This window comes from Coenobita brevimanus, chromosome 28 (genome assembly GCF_032717465.1).
Source record: "Coenobita brevimanus isolate Jiangsu-jjx chromosome 28, ASM3271746v2, whole genome shotgun sequence".
Classification (NCBI taxonomy): domain Eukaryota; kingdom Metazoa; phylum Arthropoda; class Malacostraca; order Decapoda; family Coenobitidae; genus Coenobita; species Coenobita brevimanus.
In genome coordinates, this window is record NC_136981.1 from 37481715 (window position 1) to 37505345 (window position 23631).

The following is a 23631-nucleotide window of genomic DNA, read 5'->3' on the forward strand; positions in this document are numbered from 1 at the left end:
GAGGAAGAGGGAGTCTGGGGGAGAGGTAAGAGGGAGGAAAGAGGGAGGGAGGGAGGGAGGGGGAGGGGGAGGGGAGGAAGTGAGTTAAAACACTTGAAAAACAGACTTGGTGAAGAGTGTGTTTGGGTGGTGAAGGTGAGAGAGAGAGAGAGAGAGAGAGAGAGAGAGAGTGAGTGAGGGAGGGGGGGTATGTGTGTGTGCTAATTGTTTGTTTGTGTGTGTGTGTGTGTGTGTATGTATGTATGTGTATGTGTCTGTGTGTAAAAGAGAGAGAGAGAGAGGACGTACTGCAACCTGTCAATGGCTGTACGTAACTTTTGTGTGTGTGTGTGTGTGTGTGTGTGTGTGTGTGTGTGTGTGAGCTAGAGATAGAGACACAGAATGAGACATACCGTAATCTGTCGATGTTGGTAGGTGAGCACAGTATGGCGAGGCACGGACTGTACGTGGCAGGGTCGAAACATGGATTGGAAGCTGCCGGGATCTGTAGAGAGAAAGAGAGAGAGTGAGAGAGGGTGTGGATTACTGCATGACCTCTCTTTCACACTATCTTACACTCATACTAGCTTTCTCTCACCCACTCACTCTCACGCTGCCTCATCCTCACACTACCACTCTCTCACACTCATTCTCACTCTGACATACTGTAGTCTCACTCACACACTAATTCATTCTCATACTACCTCACACTAACAACACTTCACTCTCACGCTGTTTTTTTTATCAATCCACACACATCATCATCATCATCATCATCATCATCATCATCATCATCATCATCATCATCATCATCATCCTTTTCATCACCATCCTTCTCATCATCATCATCATCATCATCATCATCATCGTCATCATCATCACCATCTTTCTCATCATCATTATCATCATCATCATCATCATCATCACCATCATCATCACCATCAACATCAACAAATCATCATCATCACAGTCCTTCTCCTCCTCCTCCTCACCATCATCATCATCATCATCATCATCATCATCATCATCATCATCATCATCATCATCATCAAAGCATTCAAAATTAACATGGGTCCTATTTTTCCAGGTAAGAGGCTGTAATTACCTGGCCGACTCAGGTAAGAATATTAATCAGTCTTAATTACCTCATTTATGGGTAATTCAATGTAGCTAATTAGTCTCTTTATTATTATTATTATTATTATTATTATTATTATTATTATTATTACTGCTGCTACTGCTACTACTACTACTACTACTACTACTACTATTATTATTATATTTGTTTATTAAATTTTTCCTTCGGGTAAACAATTGCATCGTAAAGGATATGTAGGGAATTGGTAGGGTGTGTGGGGTTCTGCACACACACACACACACACACACACACACACACACACACACACACACACACACACACACACACACACACACACACACACCTAACATTAATCCTGCCTACCTTATCGTGAGAGAAATCTGGACTACAAATACGTGTGTGTGTGTGTGTGTGTGTGTGTGTGTGTGTGTGTGTGTGTGGCAGGGGTGGTGGTGGTGGTGGTGTGACAGGTGTGGTGGTGTGGTGTAGTGGCAGGGGTGGTGTGGTGTGGTGTGGTGGTGACAGGTGTGGTGGCGTGGTGGAGTGGCAGGGGTGGTGTGGTTGGGATGTGACAGGGTGGTGGTGTGGTAGTGTGGCAGGGCAGGTGTGGTGGTGTGATGGAGTGGCAAGTGTGGCAGGGGTGGTGTGGTGGTGGTGTGGTAGCAGGGGTGGTGGTGTGGTGGTGGTGTGGTGGTGTGGCAGGGCAGGTGTGGTTGTGTGATGGAGTGGCAAGTGTGGCAGGGGTGGTGTGGTGGTGGTGTGGTGGCAGGGGTGGTGTGATGGTGTGGTGGTGTGGCAGGGCAGGTGTGGTGGTGGTGTGGAGGCAGGGATGGTGTGGTGGTGTGGCAGGGCAGGTGTGGTGGTGGTGTGGTGGCAGGGGTGGTGGTGTGGTATGGTGGTGGTGTGGTAGTGTGGTGGTGTGGCAAGTTGTAAATGAGTTTCGGTATTTCGACGCTCTGGAGCCTGACAACAATGGCGCCCCGAAAGTTGGAGGTGGCAGGGCGAGGCAGAGGTGAGGCAGGGGTGGGTGAGGCAGGGAGGTGAGGCAGAAGGGTGGAGGCAAGGAGGAGCTGAGGGAAGATGGGTGAGGAGGGAGGTGAACAGAAGGTGAGGCAGGAGGGTGAGGCAGGAGGATGAGGCAGGGAGGTGAGGTAGGAGAGGGGAGGCAAGGGGGAGCTGAGGGAAGATGGATGAGGCAGGGAGGTGAGCAGAAGGTGAGGCAGGAGGGGTGAGACAGGAAGATGAAACAGGAAGGTGAGGCAGGAGGGTGAGGCAGGGGGTGAGGCAGGAAAGTGAGGCTTGAGAGGGGAGGCAAAGGGGAGCTGAGGGAAGATGGGTGAGGCAGGGAGGTGATGCAGGAGGGTGAGGCATGAGGCGGTGAGGCAGAGGTGGGTGAGTCAGGGTTGGGTGAGGCAGGGTTGGGTGAGGCATGAGAAGGTGAGAAAGAAATGGGTGAGGCAGGGGGAAGGGCTGGGTGAGGCAGGCTTATGGATTGGGTGAGAGAGAGAGAGAGAGAGAGACAGACAGACAGACAGACAGACAGACAGAGTCAGACAGACAGACAGAGACAGACAGACAGACAGACAGACAGACAGATTGAGTGAGGGGGGGGAGGACAGGAGCGCGTCTTCTCGTCGTTTAAGAAAGCTCCCTAACACCTCTTCCTTAGCGATTTATTTTCAGATATGGCTGGCTAGTATCCTTTTGCATGGTATGTGTGTAAAGTGAAGCGATATTGGAAGGATTTACGCAACACAGAGTAGGATAGTAAGGTGTAATTAAGCAAAATAAATCGCCAAGGAAAAGGTGTTAGGGATACGGACCAGGGAGCATGACATTTTAGAGAAAGTGAAACAGAGAAGAGAAAGTGAGAGAGAGAATTAAGAAAGTGAGACAGGAATGTGTGTGTGTGTGTGTGTGTGTGTGTGTGTGTGTGTGTGTGTGTGTGTGTGTGTGTGTGTGTGTGTGTGTGTGTGTGTGTTTGTTGTTTGTGTGTGTGTGTGTGTGTGTGTGTGTGTGTGTGTGTGTGTGAGAGAGAGAGAGAGAGAGAGAGAGAGAGAGAGAGAGAGAGAGAGTGAGAAAGAGAGACTAGGCATGACAGAGTGAGATAAGGATATGACAGAGTATGACAGTGAGAGAAATATGACAGTATGACAGAAAGATTATGACAGTATGACAGGGAAAGAATATGACAGTATGAGAGTGTTACAGAATGACAGAAATATGACAGAGAATGACAGAGACAAGTTCTCATATTCTTGTCAGTTGAGAAAGCTCCCTAACACCTTTTCCTAAGCGATTTATTTTGCATAGTGCACCGTACCGTCCTCTTCTGCGTTGCAAAAATCCTTCCAGTATCACCATGCACAAATAACGTACAGAAGGACGTCAACCAGCCATACCCAAAAATAAATCGCTAAGGAAGGGGTGTTAGGGAGCGCTGGGTGCCCGCGCCTCGCTGTAATGAGAGCGAATTGAGTGTAATTGCGTGAGGGTTGGCGCCGTAATCCCGATGTAGCGGTTATGATAATGGCTTTCGCGGTTCACTGAGGCTTCTCCCATTCTCATAACCAGCTCAGTGTGTGTGTGTGTGTGTGTGTGTGTGTGTGTGTGTATCTGTGTCTGTGTGTTTTATGTGCATGAGGAAGCTGAACATCTTTATTTATAGACACTGTTTTTGTTGTTAATTGAGACTTGGCGCTGTTTACCCTGCTAGTTACCTGTTCAGTACCGGTGGACAGGTGGGCAGTGGGTCGGGGAAGAGTTAGGTAGAATTTGAGGTGGATGTAGATTCGCGAGGCAAGACTAGATTGGATTTTATTGGCGATGGCAGAGGAAAGCGCTGCCTGAGATCGTGTAACAGGGCAGGCAAGGACCGTAGAATTAACCAACTTCGCGAGACCTGCTGGGATCGTGTAACAGGGCAGGCAAAGACCGTAGACTTAACTAACTTTGCGAGACCTGCTAAGATCGTGTAACAGGGCAGGCAAAGACCGTAGACTTAACCAACTTTGCGAGACCTGCTGGGATCGTGTAAGAGGGCAGGCAAAGACCGTAGACTTTACTAACTTTGCGAGACCGTAATGGTATTCGTCTGCTAAGAGGGGGGAATCACAACTATGAATTATAAAGGATATATATTGTTCTTGGTGGAGGTATGCTCTCTGTGCTTCCTGGTTTGTTTTTTTCTTTTCCTGTCAGATGAGAATTGGCTTAGTTGGCCCTGCTTCTGCCGCCATAACAGCTGTCCATTCTGTGCCAGTGCTTAGGAAAGATCTCAGACGGTTTTTACAAGGAATCTCAAGTAAAAGGAATGAGAGAGAGAGAGAGAGAGAATACATGTAAATTTGCTTAATGTCCTTACCAAACATTTTTTTAGTGATGGATTCCCTTTCCTTCTACCCTTCTCCTCCCCTTTCCTTCTCCCTCTCCCCTTTCCTTCTTCCCCTTCTTCTCCTCCCCTTTCCTTCTCCCCCCTCCCCTTACCTTCTCCTCCCTTCCCCTCCCCTTTCCTTCAGCCTCCCCTTGCCTCCCTTTCCCTCGTTGAAGTCAGTTCGCACAAATGACATCATAACCTCAGTGCGAACTTCCGGGGCGCAAGTTTCACACACCTGCGCACAACTACCGGAACAATAAGACTCGTATTCTCGAAGCTCCCTAACACCTCTTCCATTGCGATTTATTTTTGGATGTGGGTGGTTAGTATCCTTTTATGCTTTACTTGTGCAGAGTGTGGTGATATTGGAGGGATTTGTGTAACGCAAAAGAGGACAGTAAGATGTAATGAGCAAAATAAATCGCTTAGGAAAAGGTGCTAGGGAGCTTCCTTAACTGACGAGAAGACGGGCCCGAGTCATATACATAAATATACATACATCTTATTTGAGTCGATTTGTAATAAAGAAAGTTGTTTTAGAAGAGATGGCAATACAGTATGAGGAAATTTATGATGATTGTGTGTGTGTGTGTGTGTGTGTGTGTGTGTGTGTGTGTGTGTGTGTGTGTGTCCATTCTGTTCTCACATATAATTAATTCATATAACACTTTTCATTTTTCTCATTCCTTCCCAAACAACAAACTATCCTTCCCTACTATTATTATTATTATTATTATTATTATTATTATTGTTATTATTATTATTATTATTACTACTACTGCTACTACTGCTACTACTACTACTACTACTACTACTACTGCTACTACTACTACTACTACTGCTACTACTACTACTGCTACTATTATCACCACCACCACCACCACAACCACCACACCAGTATCAGTCATCTTTTACTCATAGCCTCGCCTCTCTTAAGTTTGGCAGCAAATTACTTATCTGAGGGCGACAAACTCATCCTCCCTTGTTAATAAGACCCCTCCGAGCCCTCCCCCTCTTCCTTCCCCCCCTTCTTCCCCTCCTGGCACAGCCCCCCTTCTCCCCACACTGCCCCCCGCCACCCACCCCATCTCGAAATCGGGCCGCGTCTGCCGGCCCCCCAATACCAAATCTATTTTCCTTTTCAGAGTCCTGGGAAAAGTTTGCCCTCTCAGCTTCCCTGGAATTTAAAGGTTCCCCGCCGGACTCTCTCCCCCATCCCCCGGCCCATCCTGCAGGTGTGGGCGAGGGTGCGGTGAGGGAGTGACGATTAATGAGTCATCATGCTTTTACTTAGTCTGATCATATCGCTCTGTTTATAATACACATCCATCTAATCATTGTCATTCTAATTAATCCATTTATCTGTCTATCTGTCTGTCTATCTATCTATCTATTGCCAGGCGCCTTGATCCCTTAAGGGGTGGCCACAAACAAATCGCCTCCATGTCGCCCTGTTCCCTGCCATTTCACTGCCGTACCCCCCAGCTCACACACACCCTCTCTCATACACCTTTCCGCTCCATCTCTCCATCTCATCTTCGGTCTCCCCCTTCTTCCTCCTCCACCTCACTCACATACTCTCCTAGTTAGTCTCTCGTTCGTCTTTCTCTAAATAATATGGCATCATTAAGGCCCCTATTGTCCTTGGTTAAGGAAGCTCCCTAACACCTCTTCCTTACCGATTTATTTTTCCCCTCTCATTCTCAACACGTCTTTCTTTTCATAAATCTCTTTCTCTCTCTCTCTCTCTCTCTCTCTCTCTCTCTCTCTCTCTCTCTCTCTCTCTCTTTCTCTCTCTCTTGGAAGTGTACGCTTGTTGAGTAAGGAAGCTCCCTAACACCTTTTCTTAAGCGATTTATTTTGCTTATTACATTGACTCTCCTTTTCTGTGTTACATAAATCCCTCCAATATCGCCATAATAGTCCAAACTTATATTAACGAGCCGTATCGAGAAATAAATCGCTAAGGAAGAGGTGTTAGGGAACTTCCATAACAAAGAGAGAGAGAGAGAGAGAAAGAGAGGGTGATGAAAAGTTGTGTGTGTGTGTGTGTGTGTGTGTGTGTGAGAGAGAGAGAGAGAGAGAGAAAGAAAGAAAGAGAGAGAGAGGGAGGGAGGGGAGTGATGAAGGTCGTGTGTGTGTGTGTGTGTGTGTGTGTGTGTGTGTGTGTGTGTGTGTGTGTGTGTGTGTGTGAGAGAGAGAGAGAGAGAGAGAGAGAGAGAGAGAAAGAAAGAAAGAAAGAAAGAGAGAGAGAGGGAGGGAGGGAGGGAGGGGAGATGATGAAGGTCGTGTGTGTGTGTGTGTGTGTGTGAGAGAGAGAGAGAGAGAGAGAGAGAGAGAGAGAGAGAGAGAGAGAGAGAGAGACAAAAATGAAAGCCAAGACAATTTTTTTCGAGGCTAATGACTATAAGACCAAGTTGAAAAAAGAAAGAAAAAAAATAAAGAAAAAAGAAAGAACCCAGGGCCTATCAGAGCCCAGATTGCGCGTCATAACCGTCCCACAAGTCTACGGGAACGGCGCAATCGGCGGAAGTTACGGCGCCCCGATTTGTCACCTGTCGACCGCGCACTTCCGCCCGTAATTACACCTGTTTATTGTCCTACGATGGGGCGCTCACCATCCACTCACTCGATGTAGCGGGGTCTTCCATATCGCTTCCTCTGGCGGGGGAGGAGGTGGGTCGTTGATGAGTAGGGATGAGGTAGATTAACGAAGCTCCCTAACACCTTTTCCTAAGCGATTTATTTTGCTTATTACACCTTACAGTCCTCTTCTGTGTTACATAAATCCTTCCAACATCGCCATACTCTGCATAAATAACGTACTGAAGGATATTAACCAGCCATATCCAAAAATAAATCGCTAAGGAAGAGGTGTTAGGGAGCTTCCTTTTCCGACGAGAATAAGGATCATAGAAGCTCCCTAACACCTTTTCCTAAGCGATTTATTTTGCTTATTACACCATTACTGTCCTCTGTTTTCTCAAGTCACTTTACATATCTAACGTACAAAAGGATATTAACCAGCTACATCCAAAAATAAATCGCTAAGGAAGAGGTGTTAGGGAGCCTCCTTACCCTACCCCCCTCTCATTAAGACATCTGCGTGACCCAGAAACTCATTAGAGAACTAATTAAGGCCCAGACGCTGCCCCCCCAGCCCCCCGCGCCATCACCCCCCCACCCGCACCATCACCCCCCTCCCGCACCATCACCCCCCACCCGCACCATCACCCCCCACCCGCACCATCACCCCCCCTCCCGCACCATCACCCCCCTCCCGCACCATCACACCCCCCCTCCCGCACCATCACACCCTCCCGCACCATCACCCCCCACCCGCACCATCACCCCCCACCCGCACCATCACCCCCTCCCGCACCATCACACCCCCCCTCCCGCACCATCACACCCTCCCGCACCATCACACACCCCCTCCCGCACCATCACACACCCCCTCCCGCACCATCACACCCCCCCTCCCGCACCATCACACCCCCTTCACGTGGTGGCACTGATGTAGCGAGGGAGTAGCACCAGAATACGATGCTAGTCACGAAGAAGTGCTGTGGAATTGATGTAGAGCCGTGTCACTGAGCTACGTGAAATAAGCTGCAAAAGGACGAAAATCTGGGCCAAGTTAAGGTGAAAGGAGTAACACCAGATCTATCAGGCTGCAACACTATCTATCTGTCTGTCTGTCTGTCTGTCTATCTGTCTGTCTGTCAGTCTGTCTGTCTGTCTCTATATCTATCAGTCTATCTGTCTATCTATCAATCATTCTATAATCCGATGCCATTGTCCCTTAAGGGGTGGCCACAGACAAATCGCCTCCATGACACTTTGTCCTCTGCCATCACGCTGTCCGATCTCCAACTTATTCATCTCTCCTTCTCATCTCTCCACCTCATCCTCGGTCTCCCCCTTCCCCCCATCCCCTCCACCTCATTCCCATACACTCTTCTTGTCAGTCTCTCATTCTCCTGCTTCTTGATTTTCGCTGTGTGTGTGTGTGTGTGTGTGTGTGTGTGTGTGTGTGTGTGTGTGTTTTAACCTTTTGCTTCTGCCTGTATATGTGCGTGTCTCTAAACCTACATATGAGTACACTTGTGTATGCCAGTATGTTGTCCCTGTGTGTGTGTGTGTGTGTGTGTGTGTGTGTGTGTGTGTGTGTTTAACCTATGCTTGTGCCTGTGTATGTGTCTCTAAGTCTACATATGACCGCACTTGTGTATGTCTCTACCTCGGCCTTGTATGTGTTTGCGTGTATGTTTGCGTGTGTTTGCGTGCGTGCGTGCCTTCATCCTCTCATCACCCAGGTCTTCTTTTAAGTATTCTCATTTTAACTTGGCCCAGGAGTTTGTCTTCAAAGAATTTTTATGAAACGAAAACTTGACACAGAATAATAGAATGCTTGTGTGTGTGTGTGTGTGTGTGTGTGTGTGTGTGTGTGTGTGTGTGTGTGTGTGTGTGTGTGTGTGTGTAACAATAATTTAAACTTCCTTGTGTGTCGAGTGTGTGTGTGTGTGTGTGTGTGTGTGTGTGTGTGTGTGTGTGTGTGTGTGTGTGTGTAACAATAATTTAAACTTCCTTGTGTGTCGAGTGGAAGTTTTTTCTGTGTGTGTGTGTGTGTGTGTGTGTGTGTGTGTGTGTGTGTGTGTGTGTGTTTTCTTTGTGAGTCTGCTCTGTGTGTGTGCTGCTTCTCTCTCTCTCTCTCTCTCTCTCTCTCTCTCTCTCTCTCTCTCTCACACACACACACACACACACAAAATGAGAGAAAGAGAGAGAGAGAGAGAGATTGTAAGTATTCTCTCTCTCTCTCTCTCTCTCTCTCTCTCTCTCTCTCTCTCTCTCTCTCACACACACACACACACACACACACACACACACACACACACACACACACACACACACACAGAACATGATACATTAACGTCCTCTCCCTACCCTACCATCTTATAAAATTACCTAGATAGACAGATAGACAGACAGACAGACAGATAGACAGACAAATAGATAGATATGATTTTTCTTATTAATTTACCTTTACAAGAATTAAATAATACAAGACTGATTTCCTTTACTGACACATAAACTAATACTGAATTACAAGGATGGGAAATTCGTCACCTATACTCCTTTCACCCTAACTTGGCCTAAAATTGATCTCTCTCTCCGTCCTGAGTGGCTGGTTTATAGAGACTTACGCTAGAATATGATGCTAGTCACGAAGAAGTGCCATGGAAAGGATGTGGAGCCGTATTGCTGTGTTTTTCTGCCATCGTTATTTGGTAGTGTGAAGAGATGGTCAGTGCTTTTAGACACACACACACACACACACACACACACACACACACACACACACACACACACACACACACACACACACACACACACACACACACACACACACACACACACACTGACAGATTTATATATATGTATCGGCACAGATCAAAGACAGTCCAGTAGGCTGCATATGAAAGTGCGGTGGCCTTGCGTGCGTGTGTGTGTGTGTGTGTGTGTGTGAGAGAGAGAGAGAGAGAGAGAGGGAGGGAGGGAGAGAGAGAGAGAGTGGCGTTACGGACTCAATTTGCAGAGTGAAGGTTGAAGAGTGACTGACGTGGACCGCCCTTTTGTGGTGGAAATATTGGGTCCAGGTTCCAGGGTCCAGGTCCAGAGGGGCGTCCAGTTTTCCAGAATGTCATTTTCTGGACCAGCGGACGTCACACACACAGCCTACTAAACGCGACACGAATTCCATTTTGGTACCGCAAACGAGGAAGTGACGGTGAGTTGTGGTGTTGATGTGGAGTTACATGGAGAGGCAGACAGATGAGGAAGTGAAGGAGCGTTGTGGTGTTGATGTGGATGTGGAATTACGTGGAGAGACAGACAGACAAAGGAGGAAGTGAAGGAGCGTTGTGGTGTTGACGTGGAGTTACATGGAGAGACAGACAGACAAATGAGCACGTGAAGGAGCGTTGTGGTGTGGATGTGGGTGTGGAGTTACGTGGAGAGACAGACAGAATTAAGAGAGACACCTGCACCGTACACAGGAAAAATCATCCAGCCATTCCGACTTGCCATAAGTGCTTGGGATAGATTAAAAAGCATCTACTAGCCCGAGTGCCAGGGGGGGGGGGGACAGTGGTTACAAGATGGTGACAATGTTATATACCTTTTGCCTGGTCGTGGTGTAGTGGTATGCTGCCTGGCGCTCACCTGGGAGTCACGGGTTCGATTCCAGGCATTTATTGGTAATATATTGGAGGTGCGTTGTGGTGTTGGTGTGGATGTGGAGTTACATGGAGAGACAGACTGACACATGAGGAAGTCACTCACCACTCACCCTCACCACCCATCACTCACCCTCACCACTCACCCTCACCACTCACCACTCACCCTCACCACTCACCCTCACCACTCACCACTCACCCTAACCACTCACCACTCACCCTCACCACTCATCACTCACCCTCACCACTCACCCTCACCACTCACCCTAACCACTCACCACTCACCCTCACCACTCACCCTCACCACTCACAACTCACCACAATCTTAAGTGAACGGATGGCCCTTGAAGCGAAAAATTGGTTGGGATTTTGTAATATTCGCTCCAATTCTCTCTCTCTCTCTCTCTCTCTCTCTCTCTCTCTCTCTCTCTCTCTCTCTCTCTCTCTCTCTCTCTCTCTCTCTCTCTCTCTCTCTCTCTCTCTCTCTCTCTCTCTCTCTCTCTCTCTCTCTCTCTCTCTCTCTCTCTCCATTATTTCCTGTTTCCATTCTTCTTCTCTGCTCTTCCTCTCGCCTCTCTCCTCTCCTCTCCTCTCCTCTCTTCTCTTCTCTTCTCCTCTCCTTTCCTCTCCTCTCCTCTCCTCTCCTTTCCTCTCCTCTCCTCTCCTTTCCTCTCCTCTCCTCTCCTTTCCTCTTCTCTCCTCTCTTATCCTCTCCTCTCCTCTCCTCTTCTCTTTCTCCTCTCTCTCCTCTCCTCTCCTCTCCTCTTTTCTTCTCTTCTCTTCTCCTCTCTTCTCTCACCTCCTCTTCTCAATTCATCCTCCTCTCCTCTCCTCTCCTGTCTTCTTCTCTTTTCTCCTGTCCTCTCCTCTCCTGTCCTCTCCTCTCCTCTCCTGTCCTCTTCTCTCCTCTCCTCTCCTCTCCTGTCCTCTCCTCTCCTCTCCTCTCCTCACGCCTGCATTTTTCCTTTCCTTCCATCCACTCTCCAATTCTCCCTCCACCTCGCCTCTCCTCTCTTTTTCGCCTCCTCTCTTTCTCTTTTATTTTTCTCTCTCTCTCCCTTCTCTCACCTCCTTCCTTCCCTCCCTTCTTCCTCCCCTCCCCCTTCCTTCATTCCCTCCCTCCTTCCTTCCTTCCTTCCCTCTTTCCTTTCCTCTCTCCTTCCTTCCCTCCCTCTTCGTTCCCTCCCTTCTTCCTTCTCTCCCTTCTTCTATCGCTCCTTTCTCCCCTCCCTCCTTCCTTCCATCCCTCTTTCCTTCCCTCCCTCCTTCCTTCCTTCCCTCTTTCCTTCCCTCCCTCCTTCCTTCCTTCCCTCCTTCCCTCGCTTCTTCCTCGCCTCCTTCCTTTCTTCCTTCCTTTCTTCCTTCCTTCCTTCCCTCTTTCCTTTCCTCTCTCCTTCCTTCCCTCCCTCCTCGTTCCCTCCCTTCTTCCTTCCCTTCTTCCTTCCCTCCCTTCTTCTATCGCTCCTTCCTCCCCTCCCTTCTTTCTTCCCTCCTTCCTTCCTTCCTTCCTTCCCTCCTTCTTTCCTTCCCTCCTTCCCTCCCTCCTTCCTTCCTTCCCTCCTTCCCTAGCTTCTTCCTCGCCTCCTTCCTTCCTCCCCTCCCTCCTTCCTTTCTTCCTTCCCTCCCTCCTTCCTTTCCTCCTTCCTTCCTTCCTTGCCCCCTCCCTCCTTCCTTCCCTCCCTCCCTCCCTCCTTCCCTCCCTCCTTCCTCCTCTTCCTCCCTCCCTCCCTCCCTCCCTCCCTCCCTCTGTCCTTCCATACCTCCCTCCTTCCCTCCCTCCTTCCTTCCTTCCCTCCCTCCCTCTCTTCCTCCCTCCCTCCCTCCCTCCCTCCTTCCTTTCCTCCTTCCCTCCTGTCTCCGTTCCTTCATTATTATTCCTCCAGTTTTCTCTCCATTTACTCTCTCTCTCTCTCTCTCTCTCTCAATAAAACCCCTTCCTTCCCTCCTCTTCCCGTCCTTCCTTCCCTCCCTCCTTCCATCCTTTCTTCCTTCCCCTTCCTCCCCTCTCACCCTTTCTCTTTCACTTCCCTCCCTTTCCTTCTCCCTCCTTACTTTCCTTCCTTCCTTCCTTCCTTCCTTCCTGACCTCTCTCCCTCCCTCCCATCCTTCCTTCCCTCCTTCCTTCCTTCCTTCCCTCCTTCCGTCCCTCCCTCCCTTCTTTCCTTCCTTCCTTCCTTCCTTCCTTCCTTCCTTCCTTCATTTCTTCCTTCCTTCCTTCCTTCCCTTCCTTCCTTCCTTCTTTCCTTCCTTCCTTCCTTCCTTCCTTCCTTCCTTCCTTCCCTCCCTCCCTCCCTGTCTTCCGTCCTTCCTTCCTTCCTTCTTTCCTTCCTTCCTTCCTTCCTTCCTTCCTTCCTTCCATTCTTCCTTCCTTCCTTCCTTCCATTCTTCCTTCCTTCCTTCCTTCCATTCTTCCTTCCTTCCTTCCATTCTTCCTTCCTTCCTACCTTCCTTCCATTCTTCCTTCCTTCCATTCTTCCTTCCTTCCTTCCTTCCTTCCATTCTTCCTTCCTTCCTTCCTTCCATTCTTCCTTCCTTCCTTCCTTCCTTCCTTCCTTCCTTCCTTCCCTCCCTCCTAAAGCCTCCAAGCTTCTTTAACTTTTCCTTTTATCTCTTCGCTCCATTTACCCTCCTTAGGTCCTACACACACACACACACACACACACACACACACACACACACACACACACACACACACACACACACACACACACACACACACACACACACACACACACACACGGAACATCCCCTACACACACACTGTTCTCACACACACACACACACACACACACACACACACACACACACACACACACACACACACACACACACCGCCACAACACCACATAAAAGTGATTCCCGCCGTGTTGTCTCTGGTTATGTTAGAGAGAGAGAGAGAGAGAGAGAGAGAGAGAGAGAGGGGCTGCTTCACTCCCTCACCCCCCTCGCTCCTCTCTCAGATCCTCCCTCCACCTCTCTCTCTCTCTCTCTATCATCATCATCATCATCATCATCATCATCATCATCATCATCATCATCATCATCATCATCATCTTGTCTTTATATTTTCTATGACCTTGTTTGACCTTTTTTGGGAATTTCTATCTATCTGTCTATTGCCAGACGCCTCAATCCCGTTTGGGGTGGCCACAAACAAATCGCCTCCACGTCGCCCTGTCCTCCGCCATTTCACTGCCTTCACTGCCCTGCTCCCAACTCACACCCCCCTCTCTCATATACCTCTCCACCCCATCTCTCCATCTCATCCTCGGCCTCCCCCTCCCTCTTCCCCCCTCCACCTCACTTACATACGCTCTCTTCGTCAGTCTTTCATCCTCCATCCTCTCCACATGGCCAAACCACCTCAGTGTGTTCCTCATAACGCTTCCTATCACATCCACATCAACACCACAACGCTCCTTTATATCCTCATTCGTCAGCCTGTCTCTCCACGTGACTCCACAGGCTCCTCTTAAATAACTCATTTCCACTGCTCTCGCTCTTGACTTGTGTCCTTCCAACAACGTCCAAGCTTCACTTCCATACGTTGGAGTTGGTATCACAATACTGTCATGTAGTAACTTTTTCACTTCCATGCTCACTTCCCTGTTTCATATCACTGCTTTCAAGGAACCAGCAACCTTTCTTCCCTGCCTTGGGAATTTCCTGACCTTTTTCTAGTATATTTTTATTTTACGATTCTTTTGACCTCTTATTTTTGGATTCCCATGATTTTTTTCCTGACCCAGTTTTTGAAAATTTTGGGTGACCTTTTTTTGGATTTTTCTTTTCGATTTTTTTGTCACCTATTTTTTTTTTTTTTTTGAGGGGGGAGGAATTTTTTTAAATATATTTCCATGACCTTTTTTTGACATGATTTTTTTTCAATAATTTTTTTTGCTCTTATGACCCTTTTTTCTTTCTCTGTGACCTCGTTTTTAAAATTTCTGTGACCTATTTTAGGATTTTATTTTTTTTTACCTTTTCCTGTAGTATTGTGTGTGTGTGTGTGTGTGTGTGTGTGTGTGTGTGTGTGTGTGTGTGTGTGTGTGACTTTTTTGTCATTTCTCTCTCTCTCTCTCTCTCTCTCTCTCTCTCCTATTATTTTCTCAACCTCTTACTTGACCTGTCCGGGATTCTCGTGACCTTATGTGACCTTTTTCGTGACTTCATTCGACATTTTTCGTGACCTGTTTTTACCTTTTTCGTGACCTTTTCTATGACCTCTTTCGTGACCTTATATGATCTTTCTCGTGACCTTATGTGACTTTTCGTGACCTTATATGACCTTTTCGTGACCTTTTCCGTGACCTTTCTCGTGACCTAATCTGACCTTTTTCGTGACCTTATATGACCTTTTCGTGACCTTATATGACCTTTTTCGTGGCCTTTCTGTGACCTCTTCTGTGATTATATTTTCCTTCCTCCTGTGACAGTCTTTCAATCCGGCTCCTTTCATTTCCCTCCCTCTCATCTCCCTGGCGCTCATCTTCTCTCTCTCTCTCTCTCTCTCTCTCTCTCTCTCTCTCTCTCTCTCTCTCTCTCTCTCTCACATCCTATCATCCTTCACCCTGTCATTTCCCATCGTCATCTCCCGGCCTGTCATTTCTCTCATTTCCCAGACATCTCCTTTCCTTGATCTAGTCCCTTGCCCCTCACCTGAGCCTGCCTTGATGAGAGAGAGAGAGAGAGAGAGAGGGAGAGAGAGATGACAGAAAGAGTGAGTGTGCGTAGGAATGGGAGGGTGAGGTGGAAGAGAGAGAGAGAGGAGGGGGTGAGAGAAAGGGGGAGGGATGAGGGGATGGGGAGGGGAGGGGAGAGGTAGGGGGGGCAGGGAGGGGGTAGGAGGGGGGATGATGATGATGATGATGGTAATGATGATGATGATGATGACGATGATGACGATGATGATGATGAGGGGGGCAGACATAGGGGTGGGGGAGGGGGAAGGGGGGATGTGACGGTACGGGGGAGGGAAGGGGAGGGAGGGGGAAGGAGGGGAAGGGAGAGGGAGGGAGGGGGAGGGAGAGGGAGGGAGGGGGAGGGAGAGGGAGGAAGGGGGAGGGAGGGGGAGGGAGAGGGAGGGAGGGGGAGGGAGAGGGAGGAAGGGGGGGAGGGGGAGGGAGAGGGAGAGGGGGGGTAGGGGGGGTCAGCCACTCTCTGCCTAATCTAAATGTCTCTTCCAAGATTAGTTTGTTTGATGATACGGGAGGCTTCGTTGCACGTGATCCTTTGCGATTTATTCTACAGTTTGGACCTTCGGAGACTCTTTTGTGTTGCTTATTGTCTTTTTCATACTTATGTGGTTCTCTCTCTCTCTCTCTCTCTCTCTCTCTCTCTCTCTCTCTCTCTCTCTCTCACACACACACACACACACATCACACTCTCTCTCTCTCTCTCTCTCTCTCTCTCTCTCTCTCTCTCTCTCTCTCTCTCTCTCTCTCTCTCTCTCTAACGCAATATACCGTGTCTAGTAATTTACATATTTGACTGCTCTCAGTACCCCATCATTAACCAGGTAATTACGATGGAAGGGGCAATTAGAAGGGAACAGGTGGCTGAGTAGGTCACCTGGGCAATTAACTGAGGCCTCTTCCACCTCTTTCACTCATCATCATCATCATCACCATCATCATCATCATCGTCATTATCATCATCATCACCATCATCATCATCATCATCATCACCATCACCATCATCATCATCACCATCATCATCATCATCATCATCATCATCATCATCATCACCATCATCATCATCACCATCATCATCATCATCATCATCATTGCTTCATCAGGTAATGGATCTGTGCTTATTTCCACGCTGGCTTTCACGTATTTGGTAAGGTGCTGCCCGAGATCGAGAGTAAGTGAATTAGCTCACTCTCTCACTCGCTATATTTAATGATACTCGATCAGATTTATATACTACTACTACTACTACTACTACTACTACTATTATTATTACCACCACCACCACCACCACTACTACTACTACTACTACTACTACTACTACTACCACTATTCTATCCACTAACTTCCATCAAACTTCCTTAATCACGTCTTTTTTTCATTTTTAACTCTCTCTCTCTCTCTCTCTCTCTCTCTCTCTCTCTCTCTCTCTCTCTCTCTCTCTCTCTCTCTCTATCTCTCTCTCTCTATCTCTCTCTCTCTCTCTATGTATCTATCTATCTATCTATCTATCAGTCTTAAATATATTAGCCAACAGAGGAAAGTGAGAAGCAGAAGAGGTGAAATATTAGCCAGCAGAGGAAAGTGACAAGCAGAGGAGGTGAAATGTTAGCCAGCAGAGGAAAGTGAGAGGCAGAGGAGGTGAAATATTAGCCAGCAGAGGAAAGTGACAAGCAGAGGAGGTGAAATATTAGCCAGCAGAGGAAAGTGAGAGGCAGAGGAGGTGAAATATTAGCCAGCAGAGGAAAGTGAGAGGCAGAGGAGGTGAAATATTAGCCAGCAGAGGAAAGTGAGAGGCAGAGGAGGTGAAATATTAGTCAGCAGAGGAGGGGGAAAGCAGAAGAGGTGAAATATTAGCCAGCAGAGGAAAGTGAGAGGCAGAGGAGGTGAAATATTAGCCAGCAGAGGAGAGGAAAATGCAGAGGAGGTGAAATATTAGCCAGCAGAGGAAAGTGAGAAGCAGAAGAGGTGAAATACTAGCCAGCAGAGGAGAGGAAGAAGCAGAAGAGGTGAAATATTAGCCAGCAGAGGAAAGTGAGAGGCAGAGGAGGTGAAGTATTAGCCAGCAGAGGAAAGTGAGAAGCAGAGGAGGTGATATATTAGCCGGCAGAGGAGGGGAAGAAGCAGAGGAAGGCAGAAGAGGTGAAATACTAGCCAGCAGAGGAGAGGAAGAAGCAGAAGAGGTGAAATGTTACACGAAAATTGATCCGACTCACCATGTTGAAGGGAGCAGAGTGGACCCACCCAGCGACCTGACACACACTTGATCTTGCACACTCTCTTCTCGTCGTAGGGGCCCACCACACCCAAAAACATGACCTCCTGTAGGGGTAGAAGGAGGGGAGTAGTAGTAGTAGTAGTAGAAGTAGTAATAGTAGTAGTGGTGGTGGTGGTGATGGGTAGGGAGAGGCAGCATAGAGTAAGTACAGAAAAAGTGTAAGCAGAGTGATAAAGTGTGCGTGTGTGTGTGTGTGTGTGTGTGTGTGTGTGTGTGTGTGTGTGTGTGTGTGTGTGTGTGTGTGTGTATGTGTGTTTGTTCGTGAGAGAGGGGGAAGGGGAGGGAGTTGTATGGGTTGGTGTGTGTGTGTGTGTGTGTGTGTGTGTGTGTGTGTGTGTGTGTGTGTGTGTCCATTACCTGCCGTGTTATGAGGTGATGGGTGAGGGTGAGGCAGGAAGGGTTAGGCAGGTGAGGTATGGCGCTCCCCTCCCTACCTGACCCTGCCTCACCCATCACACTGACACTACACGCACGCAACGGGTACACACACACACACACACACACACACACACACACACACACACACACACACACACACACACACACACACACCACTTATGCAAGACAGACGCTCTCTCTCTCTCTCTCTCTCTCTCTTTCTTTCTCTCTCTCTCTCTCTCTCTCTCTCTCTCTCTCTCTCTCTCTCTCTCTCTCTCTCTCTCTCTCTCTCTCTCTCTTAGAATTATTTGGAATGGGAAAAGTTGTTTGTCTATAAATATTTAGGCAGTGTGATGAGTAGGGATGGAAATGGAGAGGATATAGTGCAAGGAGTTGTTTTGCTGTCTTGTTGAGCAGACCCATCAACTGCATGCAAGCTACCACCCCTGCAGGCCCATCCCGTGCAATGAATTTATGCTCCCTGGTGACTGACAGCACCTCGCTAAGGAAAAGTGTGATTTGGTTCCTGGATGGACGCCGCAAGTTAGCAGGGGCACCATAGCAGGCTCCATACCTTCCCGATATCTGGTTATATGGTTACCACCCAGCGCTGTAAGTGGTTTCCTGGGTTACAAGAAACTATTACGCTTGTCACTCAGTGTGGAGTCACCTGAAGTGGAAAGGAGAATAATAAGTGACATGAAGGATTAGAGAGGAGGAGAGGAGAGTAGGCACAGAAAAAGAATGATGGAGGAAGAAGTAGGTAGCATTACATCAAGTGAGTGGATGATGAAAAAAGGAATAGAGGGGAGCAGACACAGAAAAAGAATGAGACATGAAGGACGAAGTAAGTAGCACTACATCAAGTGAGTGGATGATGGAAAGAGGAATTGAAGAGGGCAGGCACAGGAAAAGAATCTGACATAAGGAAAAAGTAGGCAGCACTACATCAAATGAGTGGATGATGGTCGCCCCCACCTTCCACCACTGGGGCAGAGGACATTTGACGTAGCACCGGTGGGCAATTAACTTAGCCCTGGAAACATGACGCACGGCTGATTAGTGTGACTGAATTACGTTGATGCCTGTTAGTGCATTGATGACAGCGACGAGCAGGTAATTTGGCAGATCTACATCACCCACTCCTTGCATAATTACGGGCGAGCGAAGCGAGCGAGCGATGATTTCTCTCAGTTAAGTTTGGAAATGAGCAACCCGACCCGACCCTACCCGAACCGACCTGAGCCGACCCGACCCGACCTGACCCTACCCGACCCGACCTGACCCTACCCGAACCGGCCTGACCCTAACCGATCCGACCTGACCCTAACCGACCCGACCCGACCCGACCCGACCGTCACGCTAAGCAGAGTCCCAATAACTCTACTCCTCTGTGAACTAGAGTTGGTGTTCTCTCTGCTTGTCATACATTTCATTCATTAAATTTTTTTATCAACTCAAAACTCACCATACTGTATAACGTAGCCTCCCCTCCACGCAAACACCATTTATGCAAGACAGACACGCTCTCTCTCTCTCTCTCTCTCTCTCTCTCTCTCTCTCTCTCTCTCTCCCAATACCAGGCAGTATAAAACCACACAACTGATATTAAACTGGAGTCTTCAGAGAGTCCATACCTCCACCAACATCAATACAATCTATGAATCACATCTGTAACTCTTTCTCCTTAGCAGACGAATAATTTTACGGTCACACACAGTCAGGTAATTCTACGGTCTTGGTCAGCCCTGTTTCACTGTTTCAGAGAGCGTTTACCTCCACTAACGCCAAAACAAAAATAATTTGTTATTTCCTACATCCTTGTCCGGATTCACCTCAGCACCTAATCAACTCTTCCTTGACCCACCAGGCAGATATCCACCCAATCTTACTGAAATCGGATTGCAACTTTCTGAGATATATTGCTCGCAGACACACAAAAATCTAATCAGCTCTTCCTTGACCCACTGCCCACCTAGCCACCAAATCTCGCTGAAATCCCATTGCAATTTTTCGAGATATTTTGCATACAGACACACACACACACACACACACACACACACACACACACACACACACACACACACACACACACACAAGCAAAAAGTGGTGATAGAACAGGTGGCGCCCCTCCACGTCTCTCCCGGGGAAGTGGACGACGGAGAGGTAGTGCCAGGCGTCAGGAGTTACAAGCCCCGTGCAAAATAGAGAGAGTGAGAGAGTGGAAATAGAGAGAGTGGTAAATATAGTGTGAAGCAGTAAAGTGGGCGTGAGTGGCAGCCCCATAATGACGCGCTGGGTTATCGGCGAGGCGGAGAGGGAGTTACGGCGCCCTCTGGGTTCCCCTGGGGCAGTGAGAGAGAGAGAGAGAGAGAGAGAGAGAGAGAGAGAGAGAGAGAGAGAGAGAGAGAGAGAAAGAGAGTTATATCGGTAAACAAACAGACAGGTAGATAAGGAGAGAGAGACACATGAACACAGAATGAGAGGTAGAGATACGCAGAGATAGATAGATAGATAGATAGATAGGTAGGTAGGTAGAGAGAGAGAGAGAGAGTGAATCGTGCCACTTAAAGCGTAGAATTCCGAAATATATACAAAGCATCGTTATATAGATACGTACCAGACTGTGATGTAGTGGACTGGTATATGGATTGGTGTTGGTATTGGTGTACTGGTATTGGTGTATGTATTGGTACTGGTGTATGTATTGGTATTGGTGTATGTATTGGTACTGGTGTATGTATTGGTATTGGTGTATTGGTATTGGTGTATTGGTATTGGTGTATGTATTGGTATTGGTGTATGTATTGGTATTGGTGTATTGGTATTGGTGTATGTATTGGTATTGGTGTATGTATTGGTATTGGTGTATGTATTGGTATTGGTGTATGTATTGGTATTGGTGTATGTATTGGTATTGGTGTATGTATTGGTATTGGTGTATTGGTATTGGTGTATTGGTATTGGTGTATGTATTGGTATTGGTGTATGTATTGGTATTGGTGTATGTATTGGTATTGGTGTATGTATTGGTAATGGTGTATGTATTGGTATTGGTGTATGTATTGGTATTGGTGTATGTATTGGTATTGGTGTATGTATTGATATTGGTGTATGTATTGGTATTGGTGTATGTATTGGTATTGGTGTATGTATTGGTATTGGTGTATGTATTGGTATTGGTGTATGTATTGGTATTGGTGTATTGGTATTGGTGTATTGGTATTGGTGTATGTATTGGTATTGGTGTATTGGTATTGGTGTATGTATTGGTATTGGTGTATGTATTGGTATTGGTGTATTGGTATTGGTGTATGTATTGGTATTGGTGTATGTATTGGTATTGGTGTATGTATTGGTATTGGTGTATGTATTGGTATTGGTGTATTGGTATTGGTGTATGTATTGGTATTGGTCTGTTGGTATTGGTGTATGTATTGGTATTGGTGTATGTATTGGTATTGGTGTATGTATTGGTATTGGTGTATGTATTGGTATTGGTGTATTGGTATTGGTGTATGTATTGGTATTGGTGTATGTATTGGTATTGGTGTATGTATTGGTATTGGTGTATGTATTGGTATTGGTGTATGTATTGGTATTGGTGTATGTATTGGTATTGGTGTATGTATTGGTATTGGTGTATGTATTGGTATTGGTGTATGTATTGGTGTATGTATTGGTGTATGTATTGGTATTGGTGTATGTATTGGTGTATGTATTGGTATTGGTGTATGTATTGGTGTATGTATTGTTATTGGTGTATTGGTATTGGTGTATGTACTCACTGGTATATGCATATGGACTAAAAAATTTCAATCCCTCCATCTTGAATGTCGAGTCGTAACACTAGATTAACACCAGAATAACGATCCTAGTCACGAAGAAGTGCTACGGCAAGGATGTGGAGCCGTAGTATTGCCACTGTAACGTTGAATTTACCCCACAGGAATGAAAATCCGGGCCAAGTTAAAGTGAAAGGAGTATAGTGGTATGTAACAGACAGAACTGCACCCCAAGAGAAGCTGTATGTCCACTGTGAGTCAATGAAACGCATCAATAGAACTAAATTAATTGCACAGTCATCAATGCCCTTTTTATTTGCACTCTAGATAGACACTTTCATACTACGTGGGTCAGTATGAATAGTGTGTGGTCACCATCTGCAGCCAGGCAAGATGTAATTCAATCCCTCATACTGGCTGCTAGTTCAGGTAGTGTGTAGCGGTGTGTTGTAGTGTGTGGCAGTGTGTAGTGGTGTGTTGTAGTGTGTGGCAGTGTGTAGTGGTGTGTAGAAGTGTGTAGTGGTGTGTAGCAGTGTGTAATAGTGTGTGGTAGTGTACTGTGGAAGCCTCTCCCACCCTTCTTGCACTGCCTTGATCATTTATTTTGTGGTCTGGGGTCAGGGGACGATAGGCGCATCTTTGGATAATCCCACACAGGTTCGAGTGGGTGTAAATCAGGTGGGAGGGCAGGCCATGGCAATCTGTTCACATTCTCAGCCCGCAGTAACTCATTTGTGACACGAGCAGCATGTGGAAGGGCGTTGTCTTGTTGCAGAGTTGTTTCAGCGGGATGGTCGCGTTGAAGCGGGATCACATGGGGCCTAAGAACATTGTCGACGTATCCTGTAGCCGTCACGTTGCCTTCGATGATCACTACAGGTGTTTTGTGGTCGGCTGAGACACCTGTCCATGCCATGATGCCGGGTCCGCCCCAGTGGTTACCCTGCCTCACACAACAGATAGCATAACCTTCATTAAATCGCCTCCAGACACGAAGATGCCCGTCAGAGTGATCCACACAGAAACGGCATTCGTCATTGAACAAAACAGCATTCCACTGCCTTCTGGTCCCACGTTCATGCTGGCTACACTATTTTAGTCTGTTCCGACGGCGGGCAAGCGAGAGGAACCCCTTACGAGTCTATGTGCGTTTAAGCCAAAAGATAACAGTCGCCATGTACGGTGGACCTTCTTAACAGATGATTACGTCGAGCAGGACTCTCACGTGCTGTTTATACTGCCGACCGGAATCTGTCCTGGAGATACAGCAACCGTATGTGGTGGTCTTGACGTTGTGTTGTGACGCATTGTTCCAGGACGCTATCGGTCGTCAACTGAGCCTGTTTCATGATGCTTCTGGATGAGCCTGACAGTCCCTGAATGACGATAACTCATTCTACAGACTACCTCACGTCACGCCATGCCACCCTCCAGCATCCTTAAGACACGATGATGTTCAAGGCATGACAAACGTAGCATGGTGGCAATCTATCAAGAACTATCTGTCTGTCTATCTATCTATTGCCAGACGCCTTAATCCCATACAAGGTGGCCACAAACAAATCGCCTCCACGTCGCCCTGTCCCCCGCCATTTCACTGCCCTGCTCCCAGCTCACACCCCCCTCCCTCATATACCTCTCCACTCCATCCCTTCATCTCATCCTTGGCCTCCCCCTCCCTCTCTCCCCCTCCACCTCACTTACATACACTCTCCTCGTCAGTTCCTCATTCTCCATCCTCTCCACATGGCCAAACCACTTCAGTGTGTTTCACCTAACGCTTCCTATCACATCCACAGACCGTAT

At 47.5% G+C, this 23631-nt stretch overlaps 1 protein-coding gene across 1 annotated transcript in view; it reads right to left on the reverse strand.

The window, feature by feature from the left end:
* The window catches only part of hig (locomotion-related protein hikaru genki), a 65526-nt gene that overhangs the window by 33294 nt on the left and 8601 nt on the right, over positions 1-23631 (reverse strand). Inside the window, exons 2-3 of the mRNA XM_080268515.1 lie at positions 17601-17706; positions 393-484 (exon numbers count right to left, since the gene is read on the reverse strand). Of these exons, the coding sequence (XP_080124641.1) occupies positions 393-484; positions 17601-17700 (192 nt within the window). The 5' untranslated portion in view covers positions 17701-17706. The remainder of the gene's footprint in view (positions 1-392; positions 485-17600; positions 17707-23631) is intronic.